The sequence below is a fragment of the Panulirus ornatus genome, chromosome 11, assembly GCF_036320965.1.
Source record: "Panulirus ornatus isolate Po-2019 chromosome 11, ASM3632096v1, whole genome shotgun sequence".
Lineage (NCBI taxonomy): Eukaryota > Metazoa > Arthropoda > Malacostraca > Decapoda > Palinuridae > Panulirus > Panulirus ornatus.
The window spans coordinates 70,739,716-70,763,518 of NC_092234.1; the positions used below are offsets into that span (position 1 = coordinate 70,739,716).

General features: G+C 41.5%; 1 protein-coding gene across 2 annotated transcripts in view; it reads left to right on the forward strand.

Moving 5' to 3' along the window:
• The window catches only part of LOC139751631 (dihydrolipoyllysine-residue succinyltransferase component of 2-oxoglutarate dehydrogenase complex, mitochondrial), a 199,599-nt gene that overhangs the window by 170,215 nt on the left and 5,581 nt on the right, over nucleotides 1-23,803 (forward strand). For both annotated transcript variants that reach the window (XM_071667250.1, XM_071667251.1), the window contains exon 9: nucleotides 21,658-21,909. In XM_071667250.1, coding sequence (XP_071523351.1) covers nucleotides 21,658-21,909 — 252 coding nt within the window. The remainder of the gene's footprint in view (nucleotides 1-21,657; nucleotides 21,910-23,803) is intronic.

Here is a 23,803-nt window from a genome sequence, read left to right on the forward strand (position 1 = left end):
TTCACTCAGAGCCAAAACATCCAGGTTCCTATCCTCAAACATACTACCTGTCTCTCCTTTTTTCTCATCTTGGTTACATCCACGCACATTTAGACACCCCAGTCTGAGTCTTCGAGGAGGATGAGCACTCCCCACGTGACTCCTTCTCCTGTTTCTCCTTTCAGAATGTTAAAATACAAGGAGGGGAGGGTTTCTGGTCCCCCGCTCCCATCCCCTTTAGTTGCCTTCTACGGCACGTGAGGAATGCATGGGAAGTATTCTTTCTCCCCTATCCCCTATCTTACTTAATTCATTATGTTCTCTTGATAACAGCAGAACACAGCTATCGTCAAGTTTACCTCATACATGTATGTTTTTCCTACCTGATCAGTGTTTCCTGCATAAGTGAAGTAGTGCCAGGAACAGATGAAAAAAGGCCACATATGTTCACATCCTTTCTCTTGCTGTCACAAGGCTTGCACCAAAACCTCAGCTTCCAGTCCACAACCAGAGAACCACAGACCTTTCCATGGTTAATCCCAGACACTTCACATGCTTTGGTTCTGTCCATTGACAGCATGTTGACCCCTGTATACCACATTGTTCCACTTTACTGTATCTCATGCCCAGATTATCCACCTTACTGTATCTCATGCATGCCTTTCACCTTCTTGCATGCTTAGGCCAAGATCACCCTATTCTTCCATCTCCAATTTTTCCCTCTATTTTTGACACATATCCTCTTTGTTAATCTTGCCTCATTCATTCTTTCCATGTGTCCAAACCATTTCAGCATACCCTCTTCACTTCTCTCATCCACACTCTTTCCATTATCACACCTCTTTTTCACCCTTTCATTACTTGTTTGATCAAATCACCTCTCCACATTTTGTTCATGAACACCTGATTTCTAACACTTCCACACTCATCCACACTTCCTCATCCGTAGCTTATGCCTCGCATCCATATTACATTGTTGGGACTGCTGCACCTTAAACACTCATTTTTGTCCTCTCAGACAATGACTTCTCTTTCCACACATTCTTCAGTGTTCCTAGAGCATTTGCCTCCTCTCCTACCATATGATTCACTTCCACTTCCTTGGTTTCATTCATCACCATGTCCACTGCCAGGTGTCAAAACCACTTCCATTTCCTTCAATTTTTTTCCATTCAGACTCATACCCCAACTAACCTACTACTAAACCTAATTATAATGCATTTATTGACATTTACTCTCAACTTCCTCCTTAAACATGCTTTCAAACTCAATCACCAACTTCTGCAGTTTCTCACTCAAATCTGTGACAAGTGCTGTATCGTCAGCAAACAACTGACTAACTTCCCAAGCCCCTTCATCCCCAGCAGACTGCATACTCACCCCTTTTCTCCAAGACTCTTGAATTTACATCCCTGCCACCCCATTGATAAACAAATTAAACAGCCATGAAGACATTACAAATCCATGTATATGAGTAGGAAAGATGGTCATTGGGTAAAATTGGATTTCATATTAATTGATAGGTGAGATGCCTGATAACTATCTTGTGGAGGCAAGGGTGAAGATTTGTAAAGGTTTTCAGAAAAGAAGTAACGATGTCAGTGAGAAGAAAGCAGTGAGAGGAAGTGAACTTGGAAAAGTGACTTATGTGAAGGTATTCCGGGTGAGATTGAGTGTAGAATGGCAAAAGGTGAAAATAAATGAAGCAAGGGGAGTGGGAGAGGAATGGGAGGCATGTGTGAGGGATGCATGTAGCATGCAAAAGATGGGAGGTGGGCAAATTAGAAAGGGTAGTGAGTGGTGTGATGAGGGATTAAAAGTTGCTAGTGAATGAGAAAAGAGAGGCATTTGGGCAGTACTTATAGGAAAGGAGTGCAAATGATTGGGGGATGTAAAAGGAAAAGTGGCAGGAGGTGAAGAGGAAAGTGCAGGGGGTTGAAAAAGAGGGCACATGAGAGCTGGGGTGAATGAGTATCAGTAAACTTTAGGGAGAATAAGAATATGGTTTAGAAGGAGGTTGATAATGTGTGAGAAAACAACAGAACATCAATGAAGGGGGCAAAAGGGGAAATGTTAACTGGCAGTGATGTACCTGGTAAGGTGTATGAGAAGGTTGTGATTGAGAGGATGAAGGCATGTACAGAGCATTAGATTGTGGAGGAGCTTAGGGGTTCCAGTAATGGTAGAGGATGTGTGGATCAGATGTTTGCTGTAAAGAATGTGTGTGAGAAATACTTTGAAAAACAGATGGATTTGTGTGTCATTTATGGATCTGGAGAAGGCATATGGTAGGGTTGATAGAGATGCCTTGTGGAAGGTCTTAAGAATGTACAGTGTGGGAGGAAAGCTGCTGGAAGCAGTGAGAAGGTTTATGAAGATGAAAGGCTTGTGTAAAAGTAGGAAGAGAGGAGAGTGAGTGGTTCCCAGTAAAGGTTGGTCTGCAGTAGGGGTGTGTGATGTCACCATGGTTGTTTAATTTATTTATATATGGGTGGTGAGGGAGGAAAGTGCATAAACCATGGAGAGAGGGGTAAGTATGCAGTCTTTGAGGGATGAGAGGGCCTGCTGGGAAGTGAGTGAGTGAGTTGTTTGATGATGATACAGCACCGGTGGTGGATTTGAGTGAGAAATTGCTGAAGTTGGTGACCGAGTTTAGAAGAGTATATGAAAGGAGAAAGTTGAGAGTAAATTTGAATAAATGCAAGGTTATTTTTCAGGGTAGTTGGGGTGTGAGTCTGAATGGAGAAAACTTGGAGGGACTGAAATGTTTTAGATACGTTGGATTAGACATGACAGTGATTGGAACCATGGAAGTGGAAGTGTGGGGCAAAGATTCTAAGAGCGCTGAAGAATTTTTGGAGATAACTTTATCTGGAACATTATTTGGGAGGGCAAAAATTGGTACATTTGAAGGTATAGTTGCCCAAGTAATATTGTATGGATGCAGGGCTTGTTCTATAGATTAGGCAGTTCAGAGGAGGAATGATGTGTTGGAAATGAAATTTTTGAGGACAATATGAGGACTTATGGAAGTGTAAGAGAGAGGTGTAGTAATAAAAGAATGGTTGAGAGAGCTGAAGAGGGTGTATGAAACTGTTTGGAATTAGAGAGAATGAGTGATGAAAAGAGAGAGCTGAAGAGTGTTTACGAAACTGTTTGGAATTATTGAGAGAATGAGTGATGAAAGGTTGACAAAGAGGATATATGTCAGAAGTGGAGGGAACAAGGAGAACAGGGAGACCAAATTGGAGATAGAGGGCTGGAATGAAAAAGGTTGTGAGCTATCATGGCCTGAAAATGTAGGAGAGTGAATAGTGTGCATGGGATAAAATGAATTTTAACGATGTGGTAAACAGGTTGAATTTCTGTCAGTGAACTGAACCAGGGCATGTTAAGCATTTGAGGTAAACCATAGAAAGGTCTGTTGGGCTTGGTTGTGGATAGGGAGTGGTCGTTTCTGTGCATTACACATCACAACTAGATGCATTACACATGACAACTAGAAAATGGATGTGAGTGGTTGTAGCCTTTCTTTGTCAGTTCCTGGTGGTACCTCATTGATGCAGGAAATAGCAATCATGTACAAAAAAGAAATATATATATTTTATTCTTGACTGCTGTTGCCCCATATTAACATAGTAGCACCTATTTTCATCTTGATCGTCGTTTCCCTCATTAGTGAGGTAGCACCAGGAAACAAACATATGAAAACACACACACACACACACACACACACACACACACACACACACACACACACACACACACACACACACACACACATACACTCACACATACACACACACACACACACACACACACACACACACACACACACACACACACACACACACACACCATAACATAGGCCTAAAGTTCCATTCTGACCAACCTGTTGGAACTTGAAATGGACATGAATTTGATGCACGTCAGCATGGCATTTTTTTTATCCTACTCAGTTTCTAACATGATTATCTTGTTTTTATCAACCAGCTTTATTATATGATTCTGTTATTTCTTTTTACCTTTTATTTGAGATTCTTTAGTTCATATATCATCATTTTTATTTTTCAATATATATTTTTTCTGGTATGTACGGATGGTCGTAAGTCGCATAGATCGTAATTAGGGGAACATTGTTGAAGGGGGCAAGTGGGGAAGTGACAACAGGTAGTGATGAAGTGAGGAGATGGAATGAGTACTTTGAAGGTTTGTTGGATGTTTTTGATGATAGACTGGCAGATATAAGGTGTTTTGGTCGGGCTGGTGTGCAAAGTGAGAGGGTTAGGCAGAATGGTTTGGTAAAGAGAGAAGAGGTAGTGAAAGCTTTGCAGAAGATGAAAGCCGGCAAGATGGTGGGTTTGGATGGTATTGCAGTGGAATTTATTATATAAGGGGTTGACTTTGTTGTTGATTTGTTGGTAAGGATATCCAATATATGTATGCATCATGGTGAAGTGCCTGAGGATTGGCGGAATGCATGCATAGTGCCATTGTACAAAGGCAAAGGGGATAAAGGTGAGTGTTCAAATGAGAGAGGCATAAGTTTGTTGAGTATTCCTGGGAAATTATATGGGAGGGTATTGATTGAGAGGGTAAAGGCGTGTGCAGAGCATCAGATTGGGGAAGAGCAGTGTGGTTTCAGAGGTGGTAGAGGATGCGTGGATCAGGTGTTTGCTTTGAAGAATGTATGTGAGAAATACTTAGAAAAGCAAATGGATTTGTATGTAGCATTTATGGATCTGGAGAAGGCATATGATAGAGTTGATATAGATGCTCTGTGGAAGGAATTAAGAATATATGGCGTGGGAGGCAAGTTGTTAGAAGCAGTGAAAAGTTTTTATCGAGGACGTAAGGCATGTGTACGTGTAGGAAGAGAGGAAAGTGATTGGTTCTCAGTGAATGTAGGTTTGCGGCAGGGGTGTGTGATGTCTCCATGGTTGTTTAATTTGTTTATGGATGGGGTTGTTAGGGAGGTGAATGCAAGAGTTTTGGAAAGAGGGGCAAGTATGCAGTCTGTTGTGAATGAGAGAGCTTGGGAAGTGAGTCAGTCGTTGTTCGCTGATGATACAGCGCTGGTAGCTGATTCATGTGAGAAACTGCAGAAGCTGGTGACTGAGTTTGGTAAAGTGTGTGAAAGAAGAAAGTTAAGAGTAAATGTGAATAAGATCAAGGTTATTAGGTACAGTAGGGTTGAGGGTCAAGTCAATTGGGAGGTAAGTTTGAATGGAGAAAAACTGGAGGAAGTAAAGTGTTTTAGATATCTGGGAGTGGATCTGGCAGCGGATGGAACAATGGAAGCGGAAGTGAATCATAGGTTGGGGAGGGGGCGAAAATTCTGGGAGCCAAGAAGAATGTGTGGAAGTCGAGAACATTATCTCGGAAAGCAAAAATGGGTATGTTTGAAGGAATAGTGGTCCCAACAATGTTGTATGGCTGCGAGGCGTGGGCTATGGATAGAGTTGTGCGCAGGAGGGTGGATATGCTGGAAATGAGATGTTTGAGGACAATATGTGTTGTGAGGTGGTTTGATTGAGTAAGTAATGTAAGGGTAAGAGAGATGTGTGGAAATAAAAAGAGTGTGGTTGAGAGAGCAGAAGAGTGTGTTTTCAAATGGTTTGGTCACATAGAGAGAATGAGTGAAGAAAGATTGACCAAGAGGATATATGTGTCAGAGGTGGAGGGAACAAGGAGAAGTGGGAGACCAAATTGGAGGTGGAAAGATGGAGTGAAAAAGATTTTGAGTGATCGGGGCCTGAACATGCAAGAGGGTGAAAGGCGTGCAAGGAATAGAGTGAATTGGAACGATGTGGGATACTGGGGTCGACGTGCTGTCAGTGGATTAGATTAGGGCATGTGAAGCGTCTGGGGTAAACCATGGAAAGTTCTGTGGGGCCTGGATGTGGAAAGGGAGCTGTGGTTTGGGTGCATTATTACATGACAGCTAGAGACTGAGTGTGAACGAATGGGGCCTTTGTTGTCTTTTCCTAGCGCTACCTCACAAACATGAGGGGGAAGGGGGTTGTTATTCCATGTGTGGCGAGGTGGCGATGGGAATAAATAAAGGCAGACTATGAATTATGTACATGTGTATATATGTATATGTCTGTGTGTGTATATATATGTGTACATTGAGATGTATAGGTATGTATGTTTGCGTGTGTGGACGTGTATGTATATACATGTGTATGTGGGTGGGTTGGGCCATTCTTTCGTCTGTTTCCTTGCGCTGCCTAGCTAATGCGGGAGACAGCGACAAAGCAAAATAAGAAATATAAATTTATATTATTTATTCATTTTCATTTTTTTATTTATTTTGCTTTGTCGCTATCTCCCGGGTTAGCGAGGTAGCGCAAAGAAACAGACGAAAGAATGGCCCAACCCACCCACATACACATGTATATACATGCACGTCCACACACGCAAGTATACATACCTATACATCTCAACGTATACATATATACATACACAAACAGACATATACATATATACACATGTACATAATTCGTACTATCTGCCTTTATTCATTCCCATTGCCACCTCGCCACACATGAAATAACAACCCCCTCCCCCCTCATGTGTGCGAGGTAGTGCTAGGAAAAGACAACAAAAGCCCCATTCGTTCACACTCAGTCTCTAGCTGTCATGTAATAATGCACCCAAACCACAGCTCCCTTTCCACATCCAGGCCCCACACACTTTCCATGGTTTACCCCAGACACTTCACATGCCCTGGTTCAATCCATTGACAGCACGTCGACCCCGGTATACCACATCGTTCCAATTCACTCTATTCCTTGCATGCCTTTCACCCTCCTGCATGTTCAGGCCCCGATCACTCAAAATCTTTTTCACTCCATCTTTCCACCTCCAATTTGGTCTCCCACTTCTCCTCGTTCCCTCCACCTTTGACACATATATCCTCTTGGTCAATCTTTCCCCACTCATTCTCTCCATGTGACCAAACCATTTGAAAACACCCTCTTCTGCTCTCTCAACCACACTCTTTTTATTTCCACACATCTCTCTCACCCTTACATTACTTACTCAATCAAACCACCTCACACCACATATTGAACTCAAACATCTCATTTCCAACACATCCACCCTCCTGCACACAACTCTATCCATAGCCCACGCCTCGCAACCATACAACATTGTTGGAACCACTATTCCTTCAAACATACCCATTTTTGCTTTCCGAGATAATGTTCTCGACTTCCACACATTCTTCAAGGCTCCCAGGATTTTCGCCCCCTCCCCCACCCGATGATTCACTTCCACTTCCATTGTTCCATCCACTGCCAGATCCACTCCCAGATATCTAAAACACTTTACCTCCTCCAGTTTTTCTCCATTCAAACTTACCTCCCAATTGACTTGACCCTCAACCCTACTGTACCTAATAACCTTGCTCTTATTCACATTTACTCTTAACTTTCTTCTTTCACACACTTTACCAAACTCAGACACCAGCTTCTGCAGTTTCTCACATGAATCAGCCACCAGCGCTGTATCATCAGCGAAAAACAACTGACTCACTTCCCAAGGTCTCTCATCCCCGACAGACTTCATACTTGCCCCTCTTTCCAAAAACTCTTGCATTCACCTCCCTAACAACCCCATCCATAAACAAATTAAACAACCATGGAGACATCACACACCCCTGCCGCAAACCTACATTCACTGAGAACCAATCACTTTCCTCTCTTCCTACACGTACACATGCCTTACATCCTCGATTGACAGGCGCGCAAAAGAGAGACTTTTGGATGTTAATGTGCTGAGAGGTGCAACTGGAGGGATGTCTGATTATTATCTTGTGGAGTCTAAGGTGAAGATTTGTATGGGTTTTCAGAAAAGAAGAGTGAATGTTGGGGTGAAGAGGGTGGTGAGAGTAAGTGAGCTTGGGAAGGAGACTTGTGTGAGGAAGTATCAGGAGAGACTGAGTACAGAATGGAAAAAGGTGAGAACAATGGAAGTAAGGGGAGTGGGGGAGGAATGGGATGTATTTAGGGAATCAGTGATGGATTGCACAAAAGATGCTTGTGGCATGAGAAGAGTGGGAGGTGGGTTGATTAGAAAGGGTAGTGAGTGGTGGGATGAAGAAGCAAGATTATTAGTGAAAGAGAAGAGAGAGGCATTTGGACGATTTTTGCAGGGAAAAAAAATGCAATTGAGTGGGAGATGTATAAAAGAAAGAGACAGGAGGTCAAGAGAAAGGTGCAAGAGGTGGAAAAGAGGGCAAATGAGAGTTGGGGTGAGAGAGTATCATTGAATTTTAGGGAGAATAAAAAGATGTTCTGGAAGGAGGTAAATAAAGTGCGTAAGACAAGGGAGCAAATGGGAACTTCAGTGAAGGGCGCAAATGGGGAGGTGATAACAAGTAGTGGTGATGTGAGAAGGAGATGGAGTGAGTATTTTGAAGGTTTGTTGAATGTGTTTGATGATAGAGTGGCAGATACAGGGTGTTTTGGTCGAGGTGGTGTGCAAAGTGAGAGGGTTAGGGAAAATGATTTGGTAAACAGAGAAGAGGTAGTAAAAGCTTTGCAGAAGATGAAAGCTGGCAAGGCAGCAGGTTTGGATGGTATTGCAGTGGAATTTATTAAAAAAGGGGGTGACTGTATTATCGACTGGTTGGTAAGGTTATTTAATGTATGTATGACTCATGGTGAGGTGCCTGAGGATTGGCGGAATGTGTGCATAGTGCCATTGTACAAAGGCAAAGGGGATAAGAGTGAGTGCTCAAATTACAGAGGTATAAGTTTGTTGAATATTCCTGGTAAATTATATGGGAGGGTATTGATTGAGAGGGTGAAGGCATGTACAGAGCATCAGATTGGGGAAGAGCAGTGTGGTTTCAGAAGTGGTAGAGGATGTGTGGATCAGGTGTTTGCTTTGAAGAATGTATGTGAGAAATACTTAGAAAACCAAATGGATTTGTATGTAGCATTCATGGATCTGGAGAAGGCATATGATAGAGTTGATAGAGATGCTCTGAGGAAGGAATTAAGAATATATGGTGTGGGAGGCAAGTTGTTAGAAGCAGTGAAAAGTTTTTATCGAGGATGTAAGGCATGTGTACGTGTAGGAAGAGAGGAAAGTGATTGGTTCTCAGTGAATGTAGGTTTGCGGCAGGGGTGTGTGATGTCTCCATGGTTGTTTAATTTGTTTATGGATGGGGTTGTGAGGGAGGTGAATGCAAGAGTTTTGGAAAGAGGGGCAAGTATGCAGTCTGTTGTGGATGAGCTTGGGAAGTGAGTTAGTTGTTGTTCGCTGATGATACAGCGCTGGTGGCTGATTCATGTGAGAAACTGCAGAAGCTGGTGACTGAGTTTGGTAAATTCTGTGAAAGAAGAAAGAAGAAAGTGTTAATAATATTTTGTCACTGTCCCCCATGTCAGCGAGGTAGCACAAGGAAACAGACGAAAGTATGGCCCAACCCACCCACATACTCATATATATGCATACACGTCCACACACGCACATGTACATACCTTTACATCTCAATGTATACATACATATATAAACACAGACATATAAATATATACACATATACATAATTCATACTGTCATTCATTCATTCATACCTCATTCATTCCCGTTGCGCCCCGCCACACATGAAAATGACAACCCCCCTCCCCTGCATGTGCGCGGTAGCGCTAGGAAAGACAACAAAGGCCAAATTCGTTCACACTCAATCTTTAGCTGTCATGTATAATTCACCAAAACCACAGCTCCCTTTCCACATCCAGGCCCCACAGAACTTTCCATGGTTTACCCCAGACGCTTCATATGCCCTGGTTCAATCCATTGACAGCACATTGATCCCGGTATACCACATCGTTCGAATTCACTCCATTCCTTGCACGCCTTTCACCCTCCTGCATGTTCAGGCCCTGATCACTCAACATCTTATTCACTCCATCTTTCCACCACCAATTTGGTCTCCCACTTCACGTTTTCCCCACCTCTGACACATATATCCTCTTGGTCAATCTTTCCTCTCTCATTCTCTCCATGTGACCAAACCATTTCAAAACACCCTCTTTTGCTCTCTCAACTACACTCTTATTATTGCCACACATCTCTCTTACCCTTTCATTACTTACTCGATGAAACCACTTCACACCACATATTGTCCTCAAACATCTCATTTCCAGCACATCCACCCTCCTCCGCACAACTATCTATAGCCCACTCCTCACAACGACATAACATTGTTGGAACCACTAATCCTTCAAACATACCCATTTTTGCTTTAAATAATAACATTCTCAACTTCTACACATTTTTCAGTGCTCTCAGAACTTTTGCCCCCTCCCCCACCCTATGATTCACTTCCGCTTCCATGGTTCCATCTGCTGCCAAATCCACTCCCAGATATCTAAAACACTTCACTTCCTCCAGTTTTTCTCCATTCAAACTTACCTCCCAATTGACTTGTCCCTCAATCCTACTATACCTAATAACCTTGCTCTTGTTCACATTTACTCTCAGCTTTCCTCTTACACACACTTTACCAAATCAGTCACCAGCTTCTGCAGTTTCTCATATGAATCGGCCACCAGCGCTGTATCATCAGCGAACAACAATTGACTCAATTCCCAAGCTCTCTCATCCACAACAGACTGCATACTTGCCCCTCTTTCCAAAACTCTTGTATTCACCTCCCTAACAACCCCATCCATAAACAAATTAAACAACCATGGAGACATCACACACCCCTGCCGCAAACCTACATTCACTGAGAACCAATCACTTTCCTCTCTTCCTACACGTACACATACCTTACATCCTCAATAAAACCTTTTCACTGCTTCTAACAACTTGACTCCCACACCATATATTCTTAATACCTTCCACAGAGCATCTCTATCAACGCTATCTTATGCCTTCTCCAGATCCATACATGCTATATACAAATCCATTTGGTTTTCTAAGTATTTCTCACATACATTTCTGAAAGCAAACACCTGATCCACACATCCTCTACCACTTCTGAAACCACACTGCTCTTCCCCAATCTAATGCTCTGTACATGCCTTCACCCTCTCAATCAATACCCTCCCATATAATTTACCAGGAATACTCAACAAACTTTTTTTTTTTTTATTATACTTTGTCGCTGTCTCCCGCGTTTGCGAGGTAGCGCAAGGAAACAGATGAAAGAAATGGCCCAACCCCCCCCATACACATGTATATACATACGTCTACACACGCAAATAAACATACACAGCTTTCCATGGTTTACCCCAGACGCTTCACATGCCCTGCTTCAATCCACTGACAGCACGTCAACCCCGGTACACCACATCGCTCCAATTCACTCTATTCCTTGCCCTCCTTTCACCCTCCTGCATGTTCAGGCCCCGATCACACAAAATCTTTTTCACTCCATCTTTCCACCTCCAATTTGGTCTCCCTCTTCTCCTTGTTCCCTCCACCTCCGACACATATATCCTCTTGGTCAATCTTTCCTCACTCATCCTCTCCATGTGCCCAGACCACTTCAAAACACCCTCTTCTGCTCTCTCAACCACGCTCTTTTTATTTCCACACATCTCTCTTACCCTTACGTTACTCACTCGATCAAACCACCTCACACCACACATTGTCCTCAAACATCTCATTTCCAGCACATCCATCCTCCTGCGCACAACTCTATCCATAGCCCACGCCTCGCAACCATACAACATTGTTGGAACCACTATTCCTTCAAACATACCCATTTTTGCTTTCCGAGATAATGTTCTCGACTTCCACACATTCTTCAAGGCCCTCAGGATTTTTGCCCCCTCCCCCACCCTATGATCCACTTCCGCTTCCATGGTTCCATCCGCTGCCAGATCCACTCCCAGATATCTAAAACACTTCACTTCCTCCAGTTTTTCTCCATTCAAACTCACCTCCCAATTGACTTGACCATCAACCCTACTGTACCTAATAACCTTGCTCTTATTCACATTTACTCTTAACTTTCTTCTTCCACACACTTTTCCAAACTCAGTCACCAGCTTCTGCAGTTTCTCACATGAATCAGCCACCAGCGCTGTATCATCAGCGAACAACAACTGACTCACCTCCCAAGCTCTCTCATCCCCAACAGACTTCATACTTGCCCCTCTTTCCAAAACTCTTGCATTTACCTTCCTAACAACCCCATCCATAAACAAATTAAACAACCATGGAGACATCACACACCCCTGCCGCAAACCTACATTCACTGAGAACCAATCACTTTCCTCTCTTCCTACATGTACACATGCCTTACATCCTCGATAAAAACTTTTCACTGCTTCTAACAACTTTCCTCCCACACCATATATTCTTAATACCTTCCACAGAGCATCTCTATCAACTCTATCATATGCCTTCTCCAGATCCATAAATGCTACATACAAATCCATTTGCTTTTCTAAGTATTTCTCACATACATTCTTCAAAGCAAACACCTGATCCACACATCCTCTACCACTTCTGAAACCACACTGCTCTTCCCCAATCTGATGCTCTGTACATGCCTTCACCCTCTCAATCAATACCCTCCCATATAATTTACCAGGAATACTCAACAAACTTATACCTCTGTAATTTGAGCACTCACTCTTATCTCCTTTGCCTTTGTACAATGGCACTATGCACGCATTCCGCCAATCCTCAGGCACCTCACCATGAGTCATACATACATTAAATAACCTTACCAACCAGTCAACAATACAGTCACCCCCTTTTTTAATAAATTCCACTGCAATACCATCCAAACCCGCTGCCTTGCCGGCTTTCATCTTCCGCAAAGCTTTCACTACCTCTTCTCTGTTTACCAAATCATTTTCCCCAACCCTCTCACTTTGCACACCACCTCGACCAAAACACCCTATATCTGCCACTCTATCATCAAACACATTCAACAAACCTTCAAAATACTCACTCCATCTCCTTCTCACATCACCACTACTTGTTATCACCTCCCCACTTGCGCCCTTCACCGAAGTTCCCATTTGCTCCCTTGTCTTACGCACTTTATTTACCTCCTTCCAGAACATCTTTTTATTCTCCCTAAAATTTACTGATAGTCTCTCACCCCAACTCTCATTTGCCCTTTTTTTTCACCTCTTGCACCTTTCTCTTGACCTCCTGTCTCTTTCTTTTATACATCTCCCACTCAATTGCATTTTTTCCCTGCAAAAATCGTCCAAATGCCTCTCTCTTCTCTTTCACTAATACTCTTACTTCTTCATCCCACCACTCACTACCCTTTCTAATCAACCCACCTCCCACTCTTCTCATGCCACAAGCATCTTTTGCGCAATCCATCACTGATTCCCTAAATACATCCCATTCCTCCCCCACTCCCCTTACTTCCATTGTTCTCACCTTTTTCCATTCTGTACTCAGTCTCTCCCACACAGGTCTCCTTCTCAAGCTCACTTACTCTCACCACCCTCTTCACCCCAACATTCACTCTTCTTTTCTGAAAACCCATACAAATCTTCACCCTAGCCTCCACAAGATAATGATCAGACATCCCTCCAGTTGCACCTCTCAGCACATTAACATCCAAAAGTCTCTCTTTCGCACGCCTGTCAATTAACACGTAATCCAATAACGCTCTCTGGCCATCTCTCCTACTTACATAAGTATACTTATGTATATCTCGCTTTTTAAACCAGGTATTCCCAATCATCAGTCCTTTTTCAGCACATAAATCTACAAGCTCTTCACCATTTCCATTTACAACACTGAACACCCCATGTATACCAATTATTCCCTCAACTGCCACATTACTCACCTTTGCATTCAAATCACCCATCACTATGACCCGGTCTCGTGCATCAAAACCACTAACACACTCATTCAGCTGCTCCCAAAACACTTGCCTCTCTTGATCTTTCTTCTCATGCCCAGGTGCATATGTACCAATAATCACCCACCTCTCTCCATCAACTTTGTTTTACCCATATTAATCGAGAATTTACTTTCTTACACTCTATGACATACTCCCACAACTCCTGTTTCAGGAGTATTGCTACTCCTTCCCTTGCTCTTCTACTTACATACTTATACTTATGTATATCTCTGTTTTTAAACCAGGTATTCACAATCACCAGTTCTTTTTCAGCACACAAATCTACAAGCTCTTCACCATTTCCATTTACAACACTGAACACCCCATGTACACCAGTTATTCTCTCAACTGCCACATTACTCACCTTTGCATTCAAACAACCCGGTCTTGTGCATCAAAGCTGCTAACACACTCATTCAGCTGCTCCCAAAACATGTGCCTCATGATCTTTCTTCTCATGACCAGGTACATATCCACCAATAATCACCCATCTCTTTCCATCCACTTTTAGTTTTACCCATATCAATCTAGAGTTTACTTTCTTACACTCTGTCACAACATTACTTTCCTACACTGTATCACATACTCAGGAGCATTGTTACTCCTTCCTTTGCTTTTGTCCTCTTACCAACCCCTGACTTTATGCCCCAAACATTCCCAAACCACTCTTCCCCTTTACCCTTGAGCTTTGTTTCACTCAGAACCAAAACATCCAGATTCCTTTCCTCAAACATACTACCTATCTCTCCTTTTTTCTCGTCTTGGTTACATCCACATACATTTAGACACCCCAATCTGAGCCTTCGAGGAGGATGAGCACTCCCTGCGTGATTCCTTCTTCTGTTTCCCCTTTTAGAAAGTTAAAATACAATGAGGGGAGGGTTTCTAGCCCCTCGCTCCCGTCCCTTTTAGTTGCCTTCTATGACACGCGGGGAATGCATGGAAAGTATTCTTTTTCCCCTATCCCCTATATGTATATGTATAGGGGAGGGATGTCTGATCATTATCTTGTGGAGGCGAAGATGAAGATTTGTAGGGGTTTTCAGAAAAGAAGAGAGAATGTTGGGGTGAAGAGAGTGGTGAGAGTAAGTGAGCTTGGGAAGGAGACTTGTGTGAGGAAGTACCAGGAGAGACTGAGTACAGAATGGAAAAAGGTGAGAACAAAGGAGGTAAGGGGAGTGGGGGAGGAATGGGATGTATTTAGGGAAGCAGTGATGGCTTGCGCAAAAGATGTTTGTGGCATGAGAAGCGTGGGAGGTGGGTTGATTAGAAAGGGTAGTGAGTGGTGGGATGAAGAAGTAAGATTATTAGTGAAAGAGAAGAGAGAGGCATTTGGACGATTTTTGCAGGGAAAAAATGTGAATGAGTGGGAGAGTATAAAAGAAAGAGGCAAGAGGTCAAGAGAAAGGTGCAAGAGGTGAAAAAGAGGGCAAATGAGAGTTGGGGTGAGAGAGAATCATTAAGTTTTAGGGAGAATAAAAAGATGTTTTGGAAGGAGGTAAATAAAGTGCGTAAGACAAAGGAGCAAATGGGAACTTCAGTGAAGGGGGCTAATGGGGAGGTGATAACAAGTTGTGGTGATGTGAGAAGGAGATGGAGTGAGTATTTTGAAGGTTTGTTGAATGTGTTTGATGATAGAGTGGCAGATATAGGGTGTTTTGGTCGAGGTGGTGTGCAAAGTGAGAGGGTTATGGCAAATGATTTGGTAAACAGAGAAGAGGTAGTAAAAGATTTGCGGAAGATGAAAGCCGGCAAGGCAGCAGGTTTGGATGGTACTGCAGTGGAATTTATTAAAGAAGAGGGTGACTGTATTGTTGACTGGTTGGTAAGGTTATTTAATGTATGTATGATTCATGGTGACGTGCCTGAGGATTGGCGGAATGCTTGCATAGTGCCATTGTACAAAGGCAAAGGGGATAAGAGTGAGTGCTCAAATTACAGAGGTATAAGTTTGTTGAGTATTCCTGGTAAATTGTATGGGAGGGTATTGATTGAGAGGGTGAAGGTATGTACAGAGCATCAGATTGGGGAAGAGGAGTGTGGTTTCGGAAGTGGTAGAGGATGTGTGGATCAGGTGTTTGCTTTGAAGAATGTGTGTGAGAAATACTTAGAAAAGCAAATATATTTGTATGTAGCATTTATGGATCTGGAGAAGGCATATGATAGAGTTGATATAGATGCTCTGTGGAAGGTATTAAGAATATATGGTGTGGGAGGCAAGTTGTTAGAAGCAGTGTAAAGTTTTTATCGAGGATGTAAGGCATGTGTACTTGTAGGAAGAGAGGAAAGTGACTAGTTCTCAGTGAATGTAGGTTTGTGGCAGGGGTGTGTGATGTTTCCATGGTTGTTTAATTTCTTTATGGATGGGGTTGTTAGGGAGGTGAGTGCATGAGTTTTGGAAAGAGGGGCAAGTATGCAGTCTGTTGTGGATGAGAGAGCCTGGAAAGTGTCAGTTGTTGTTCGCTGATGATACAACGCTGGTGGCTGATTCATGTGAGAAACTGCAGAAGCTGGTGACTGAGTTTGGTAAAGTGTGTGAAAGAAGAAAGTTAAGAGTAAATGTGAATAAGATTAAGGTTATTAGGTACAGTAGGGTTGAGGGTCAAGTCAATTGGGAGGTAAGTTTGAATGGAGAAAAACTGGAGGAAGTAAAGCGTTTTAGATATCTGGGAGTGGATCTGGCAGCGGATGGAACCATAGAAGCGGAAGTGAATCATAGGGTGGGGGAGGGGGCGAAAATTCTGGGAGCCTTGAAGAATGTTTGGAAGTCGAAAACATTATCTCGGAAAGCAAAAATGGGTATGTTTGAAGGAATAGTGGCTCCAACATTGTTGTATGGCTGTGAGGCGTGGGCTATGGATAGAGTTGTGCATAGGAGGGTGGATGTGCTGGAAATGAGATGTTTGAGGACAATATGTGGTGTGAGGTGGTTTGATCGAGTAAGTAACGTAAGGGTAAGAGAGATGTGTGGAAATAAAAAGAGTGTGGTTGAAAGAGCAGAAGAGTGTTTTTTGAAATGGTTTGGTCACATGGAGAGAATGAGAGAGGAAAGATTGACCAAGAGGATATATGTGTCAGAGGTGGAGGGAACGAGGAGAAGTTGGAGACCAAATTGGAGGTGGAAAGATGGAGTGAAAAAGATTTTGAGTGATCAGGGGCCTGAACATGCAGGAGGGTGAAAGGCGTGCAAGGAATAGAGTGAATTGGAACGATGTGGTATACCGAGATCGATGTGCTGTCATTGGATTGAACCAGGGCATGTGAAGCGTCTGGGGTAAACCATGGAAAGTTGTGTGGGGCCTGGATGTGGAAAGGGAGCTGTGGTTTCAGTGCATTATTACATGACAGCTAGAGACTGAGTGTGAACGAATGTGGCCTTTGTTGTCTTTTCCTAGTGCTACCTCGCACACATGAGGGGGGAGGGGGCTGTTATTCCATGTGTGGCGTGGTGGCGATGGGAATAAATAAAGGCAGAAAGTATGAATTATGTACATGTGTATATATGTATATGTCTGTGTGTGTATATATATGTGTACATTGAGATGTATAGGTATGTATATTTGTGTGTGTGGACTTGTATGTATATTCATGTGTATGTGGGTGGGTTGGGCCATTCTTTCGTCTGTTTCCTTGCGCTCCCTTGCTAACGCGGGAGACAGCGACAAAGCAAAATAAATAAATAAATAAATAGATAAATAGGTATATTTGTAGAATTCTTCAGCAAATGTTCTCTACACTGCTGTTGGATCTTTGATAAATGAAGGTCAAGAGATAGATGGCAACAGAAGTGTGTCAGGAAGATTCTGCATGTGTCACCTATGATTGCAGGATGAGGTGACACTAAGAATAGTAAAGGATAACAGTGCACAGATGCATGGTGATCTACAGAATTAAATATTTTGCTATGGTTGCCAAAATTAAGGTGACATATGATTCCATAAATGAGTGAATAAAATGTGCAGTCATACTTATCATACTTTACAATCAGCCACTGGATGATGATGGTTGCAACCACATACAGTATAAGATTTGTGACCTTGATGAGCAGCCCAACAATGCCCAAGCTATTTTCAAAGCAGTTTGTACAAATCTACAAAGTCTATTACAAGTCCTGAAAAATTCTAAATTGGAATTGTTTTCTAACAGGGCTAAAATGGTTACAGTTCTTTGGACTGCATATTAGTTAAGCTGTCAAGGAAGTGAAGCAGTTGCCACTTAACTGCCTTTACAGGCATATTTAAAGAATCTCAGTCATTCTTAGTCTTGTGTAAGAATCTTAGCACAAAATGCCAAGCCTTCCTCTTCATTTCAGTAGCTGATATTACAAGCTTTTAGGTGACTAGTCACATCACTAAGGAAAGTCTCTTGGGGGGACTTGGATGTAAAAGAGACTCAAGAAATGTGTACATTTACTTTACGATATGCTGTTTAACATATCATGGTAATAGATATGTTAAAGAATACTTTGTAATTGTGAGGTCATCCCTTTTTTTATGGCTGTAGTCAGGGCTGCATGTTTAATTAAGAAATTTTGTAGGCATTGAAAAGTATGTCAGACAAGGAAATAAGGTATTTGATTTCATAAGTATATTATTCTTTGTCTAAGTACATTTCAAATGTTACACATAGTATAGCTATGTATACCTTATATGAACACAGTACCCTGAAATTTCTGAATTATCCACCATCAGGTATAGATAATGGTTCTATTAAACTGCATATCCTTTTCAAATGAGAAAAAATTATAATCTATATATCGAGGAGGAAATTTTTGGATATCCCTGGGGATAGGGGATAAAGAATACTTCCCACGTATTCCCTGCGTGTCGTAAAAGGCGACTAAAAGGGAGGGAGCGGGGGGCTGGAAATCTTCCCCTCTCATTTTTTTTTTAATTTTCCAAAACAAGGAACAGAGAAGGGGGCCAGGTGAGGATATTCCCTCCAAGGCCCAGTCCTCTGTTCTTAACGCTACCTCGCTAAAGCGGGAAATGGCGAATAGTTTGAAAGAAAGAAAGAAGAAAGAAGGTATGTTTGTGTGTGTGTGTTGGCGTTTATGTATATACATGTGCATGTGTGTGGGTTTGGCCATTCTTTCGTCTGTTTCCTTGCTCTATCTCGCTAACGTGGGAGAAAACGACAAAGTATGATAATTTAAAAAAAAAACATATAGACATATACATATGTACACATGTACATATTCATACTTGTTTGCCTTCATTCGTTTGTGGCACTACCCTGCCCCACAGGATACTTCATCGCTACCCCCTACTTCAGCGAGGTAGTGCCAGGAAAACAGACCCCTAAAGGCCACATTAGTTAACACTCAGTCTCTTGCTGTCATGTGTAATGCACCAAAACCACAGCTTCTAGGTCGCACAGACTTTTCTATTTTTTATCCCTGGTTCAGTCCATTGTCAGCATGTCAACCCCAGTATACCACATCATTCCAATTCACTCCATTCTTTGCATGCCTCTCACCCTCCTGTATGTTCCAGCCCCGATCGCTCAAAATCTTTTTCACTCCGTCCTTCCACTTCCAGTTTGGTCTACTGCTTCTCCTTGTTCCCTCCACCTCTGACACATATATCCTCTTTTTCAACCTTTCCTCATTCATTCTCTCCATATGTCCAAACCATTTCAACACACCCTCTTTTGCTCTCTCAACCACACTTTTTTTATTTCCACATCTCTTACCTTTTCATTACGTACTCAGTCAAACCACCTCGCACCACATATTGTCCTCAAACATGTCATTTCCAACACATTCACCATCCTGTGTACAACCTATCTATAGCCCGTGCCTCACAACCATATTTATATGTTTTTATTAATTTGTTAAATTACTTAATTATGTTTGGTTAAGGTGACTGGTCTGTATTGTTTTGGTAGTAATTACCTATTTGTACTGTATGGGGCAGGAGTTTTACACATGTGGGGCCCATCTCTTGGTCGTTCTATAATGTCATAGAATTTTTGAAATGTATGTATGTCTGCATTCATTCTTATCCATTCATCCACCATTTTTCTATATATATTTATTTTTTTTTATTCTTACTATAAAAGTACCTCTTTACATCTTTTTTAACAAGTCTCATCCTTAATTTCATGTTATGTCCTCTGGTTGTTTTGTCCCTACATCTCTCAAAAAACTGTTAATTGGTCACATGATTGTTTTGTAATGTTTTGTAATTTTGAATGTTGTGATTAGGTCACACCTCATTTTTCTCTCTTCCAAGGTTGGCAAATTCAAAGCCATTAGCCTTTCCTGTAACTATGATCTCTTAATTCTGATACTATTTTTGTTGCCTTCCTCTGGATCTTTTCTATTAGATTCTAGTTTTGCTTATGTATCATAATAAGAGCTTGATAAATATTTCTTTATTGATATCCTTGAAAGGTATTTTGATATTTGCTAGAAGATGTTTGTCTCCTTTATTATTCTCATAATGTGGGACTCTTATGGTAGGTTAGGGTTGATACTGACTCCCAAGTTCTCACACACACATTTTTGAAGCTCATTTCCTGCTCGATGATAATCATGTTGAGGCCTTCTTTCACTTTAGCTCATCCTTGTCATTGTACATTTGCTGAGATTGCAGTGTATTTAAGCCACCTTGTAAGCTGATGCAGTCCTCTACTTTTTACTTCCCTTATGACTTTTGCAAGTCATTCACATTGATTAACAACTGTTATGGTTCCAAAACTGAACCTTGGGGACTCAACTGATTATTCTCCTCTGATATGTCATTTATTACCTACCATGAAGATAATCTTTTGTCCATTGGAGAAGTCTCCCTGTATTCTTGCCTGTTATTCCTGTTTCTTAATTAGCCTCCCAGTTGGTATTATTTTAGACAGAGCTCACTCTTTTAGAAATCTTGTGAGGTTCATTACACATGCTCTCCTTTCCCTAAAGGAATGTTCGAATTGGTCTGTTTTCTCTCTAAGCCACATTTGTAAGAGGTTTGGCTATATTTTCTTTCTTCCTCTTTAGAAAATTTTTGTGAAATTCTATCTGGCCATGGGTATGAGATTTTGTTAAGTTTATTGATTGCTCCAATTGTGTCTGATAAGTTTATACATATGAGTGCATGCCCATCATGATCGGTAAATATTTCAGCACGAAGACTAAGACAAAGAAGACCAAGGAGAGGATGAACGGATAGAATGAACATTCAGGAGAGTTTGAGGCATGTTCAGAACAGAGTGAATTAGATCAGTGTAAAGGCAGAACCAGGGCCTATGAAATGGTCTCTTAAACCATTGAAAAGTCTGTTGGGTTTGGCTGTGGATGGTAGGCTTCTAATGCTACCTTGCTGAGGTGGGAATACCATTTATTAACAAGAAAGCAAAATATTTGAAATCAGAGCTGTGTCATCTCAAAGATATCTAACACTGTCAGGTGTTAAGCAGATGGCTTTGTATGGATAAGCTTATGACTGTGTATGAGATGCATTTCTTTAGCATGTAAACTTAGCTCATCAGAGTACTGCATGGAATTTGCATAGATTTAGATATGAGTTGGATTTTGATCAGAGATATCTTCCTTGGATTGGTATGGGAGTATGCGTTCTTTTGAATGAAGGATTGATGTCATTTGTGGATGTATTGTTTGTAAATTTCATTTTGTGGTGAAACCTGATAATTACTTATCGAAAGTTGTGATTTGAATAAAAGATATCTTTATATATTTCCCCAGGGCCTAGTTGTACCTGTTCCGCAAAATGTTGAGGGCATGAATTATATCTTTGTATATTTCCCCAGGGCCTAGTTGTATCTGTTCTGTGAAATGTTGAGGGCGTGAATTATATCTTTGTATATTTCCCCAGGGCCTAGTTGTACCTGTTCTGCGAAATGTTGAGGGCATGAATTATCTGGATGTAGAAAGAGGCATTATGGAATTAGGTGAAAAAGCACGCACCGGCTCCCTCGCTGTTGAGGATATGGATGGTGGAACCTTTACCATTAGTAATGGTGGAGTATTTGGCTCTCTCTTTGGCACCCCAATCATCAATCCTCCACAGTCTGCCATATTAGGCATGCATGCTATTTTTGATCGACCAGTAGCAAAGAATGGACAGGTGAGCATTCTTTATATTTTTGTTTATTAAAGAAAAGTTTGTGATTAATTCCTTAAAACTGTATAACATGTCTTTTTGATGAAGAAAATGAATTTTGCTCATTCTTTTTCAAATATTTTGATTGTTATATGTACACACTTGCAAGTGTTCATGCCAGTAATAGTTCAAATTCTTGAAAGAACTGATCATGCTGGTTTGGGTATCTTGCAAGTGAAATACTAAACATCTCTCATTTGATGAATTAAGTGCCAACAGTAATTTGTTAATGTTTTCTATTGTGTTATGGACGATTACTTCTATTTTTAACTCGCTGACTAATCTAAAACGTGGCTGTCTAATCAAATTTCTTTTACAGAATGGTATGTACGGAGAGATTTTCATAGTTCTCTAAAGGACATTCATTCTGCAGATTATAATCTTGGCCAGTGTTTTCAGAAACTTCAGTTTGGCTGGTTTATATTGGTATCAAAGTAGTCCTTTCATCATCTGTAATCTTCTTATACCTCACATATTTAAGATTACTTTTTTAATGAACATTCTTACATTTTTCTGACTGTTAGATTTTGCTTGTTTTATTCATCTGGATTTTCTTGTTTAAGTGAGCATCCACATAAGCTCACAGACTTGATAATCCATCCTTAATGCTTTTATTATGCTACTTACACCTTTTAATATTTAATGCCATTCAAGATCCAGTCACACCGCAATGGCATCCAGTTAAAAGAGAATTCCAAAAGTTGATTATAGAGTTATTGATGTCACTTTTCCCAATTTTTCTTCAGAAGCAGCTTTCCAAACTTTTTATCTAATAACTTTGGGAAATAATAACGACATAAATACATAAGAACAATGGAAGTAAGGGGAGTGGGGGAGGAATGGGATGTATTTAGGGAATCAGTGATGGATTGTGCAAAAGATGCTTGTGGCATGAGAAGAGTCGGAGGTGGGTTGATTAGAAAGGTTAGTGAGTGGTGGGATGAAGAAGTAAGATTATTAGTGAAAGAGAAGAGAGAGGCATTTGGACGATTTTTGCAGGGAAAAAATGCAATTGAGTGGGAGATATATAAAAGAAAGACAGGAGGTCAAGAGAAAGGTGCAAGAGGTGAAAAAGAGGGCAAATGAGAGTTGGGGTGAGAGAGTATCATTAAATTTTAGGGAGAATAAAAAGATGTTCTGGAAGGAGGTAAATAAAGTGCGTAAGACAAGGAAGCAAATGGGAACTTCAGTGAAGGGCGCAAATGGGAAGGTGATAACAAGTAGTGGTGATGTGGGAAGGAGATGGAGTGAGTATTTTGAAGGTTTGTTGAATGTGTTTGATGATAGAGTGGCAGATATAGGGTGTTTTGGTCGAGGTGGTGTGCAAAGTGAGAGGGTTAGGGAAAATGATGTGGTAAACAGAGAAGAGGTAGTAAAAGCTTTGCGGAAGATGAAAGCCGGCAAGGCAGCAGGTTTGGATGGTATTGCAGTGGAATTTATTAAAAAAGGGGGTTACTGTATTATTGACTGGTTGGTAAGGGTATTTAATGTATGTATGACTCATGGTCATACATACATTAAATAACCTTACCAACCGGAACAGAAAAGGGGGCCAGGTGAGGATATTCCCTCAGAGGTCCAGTCCTTTGTTCTTAATGCTACTTCGCTAATGCGGGAAATGGCGAATAGTATGAAAGAAAAGATGACTCATGGTGAGGTGCCTGAGGATTGGCGGAATGCGTGCATAGTGCCATTGTACAAAGGCAAAGGGGATAAGAGTGAGTGCTCAAATTACAGAGGTATAAGTTTGTTAAGTATTCTTGGTAAATTATATGGGAGGGTATTGATTGAGAGGGTGAAGGCATGTACAGAGCATCAGATTGGGGAAGAGCAGTGTGGTTTCAGAAGTGGTAGAGGA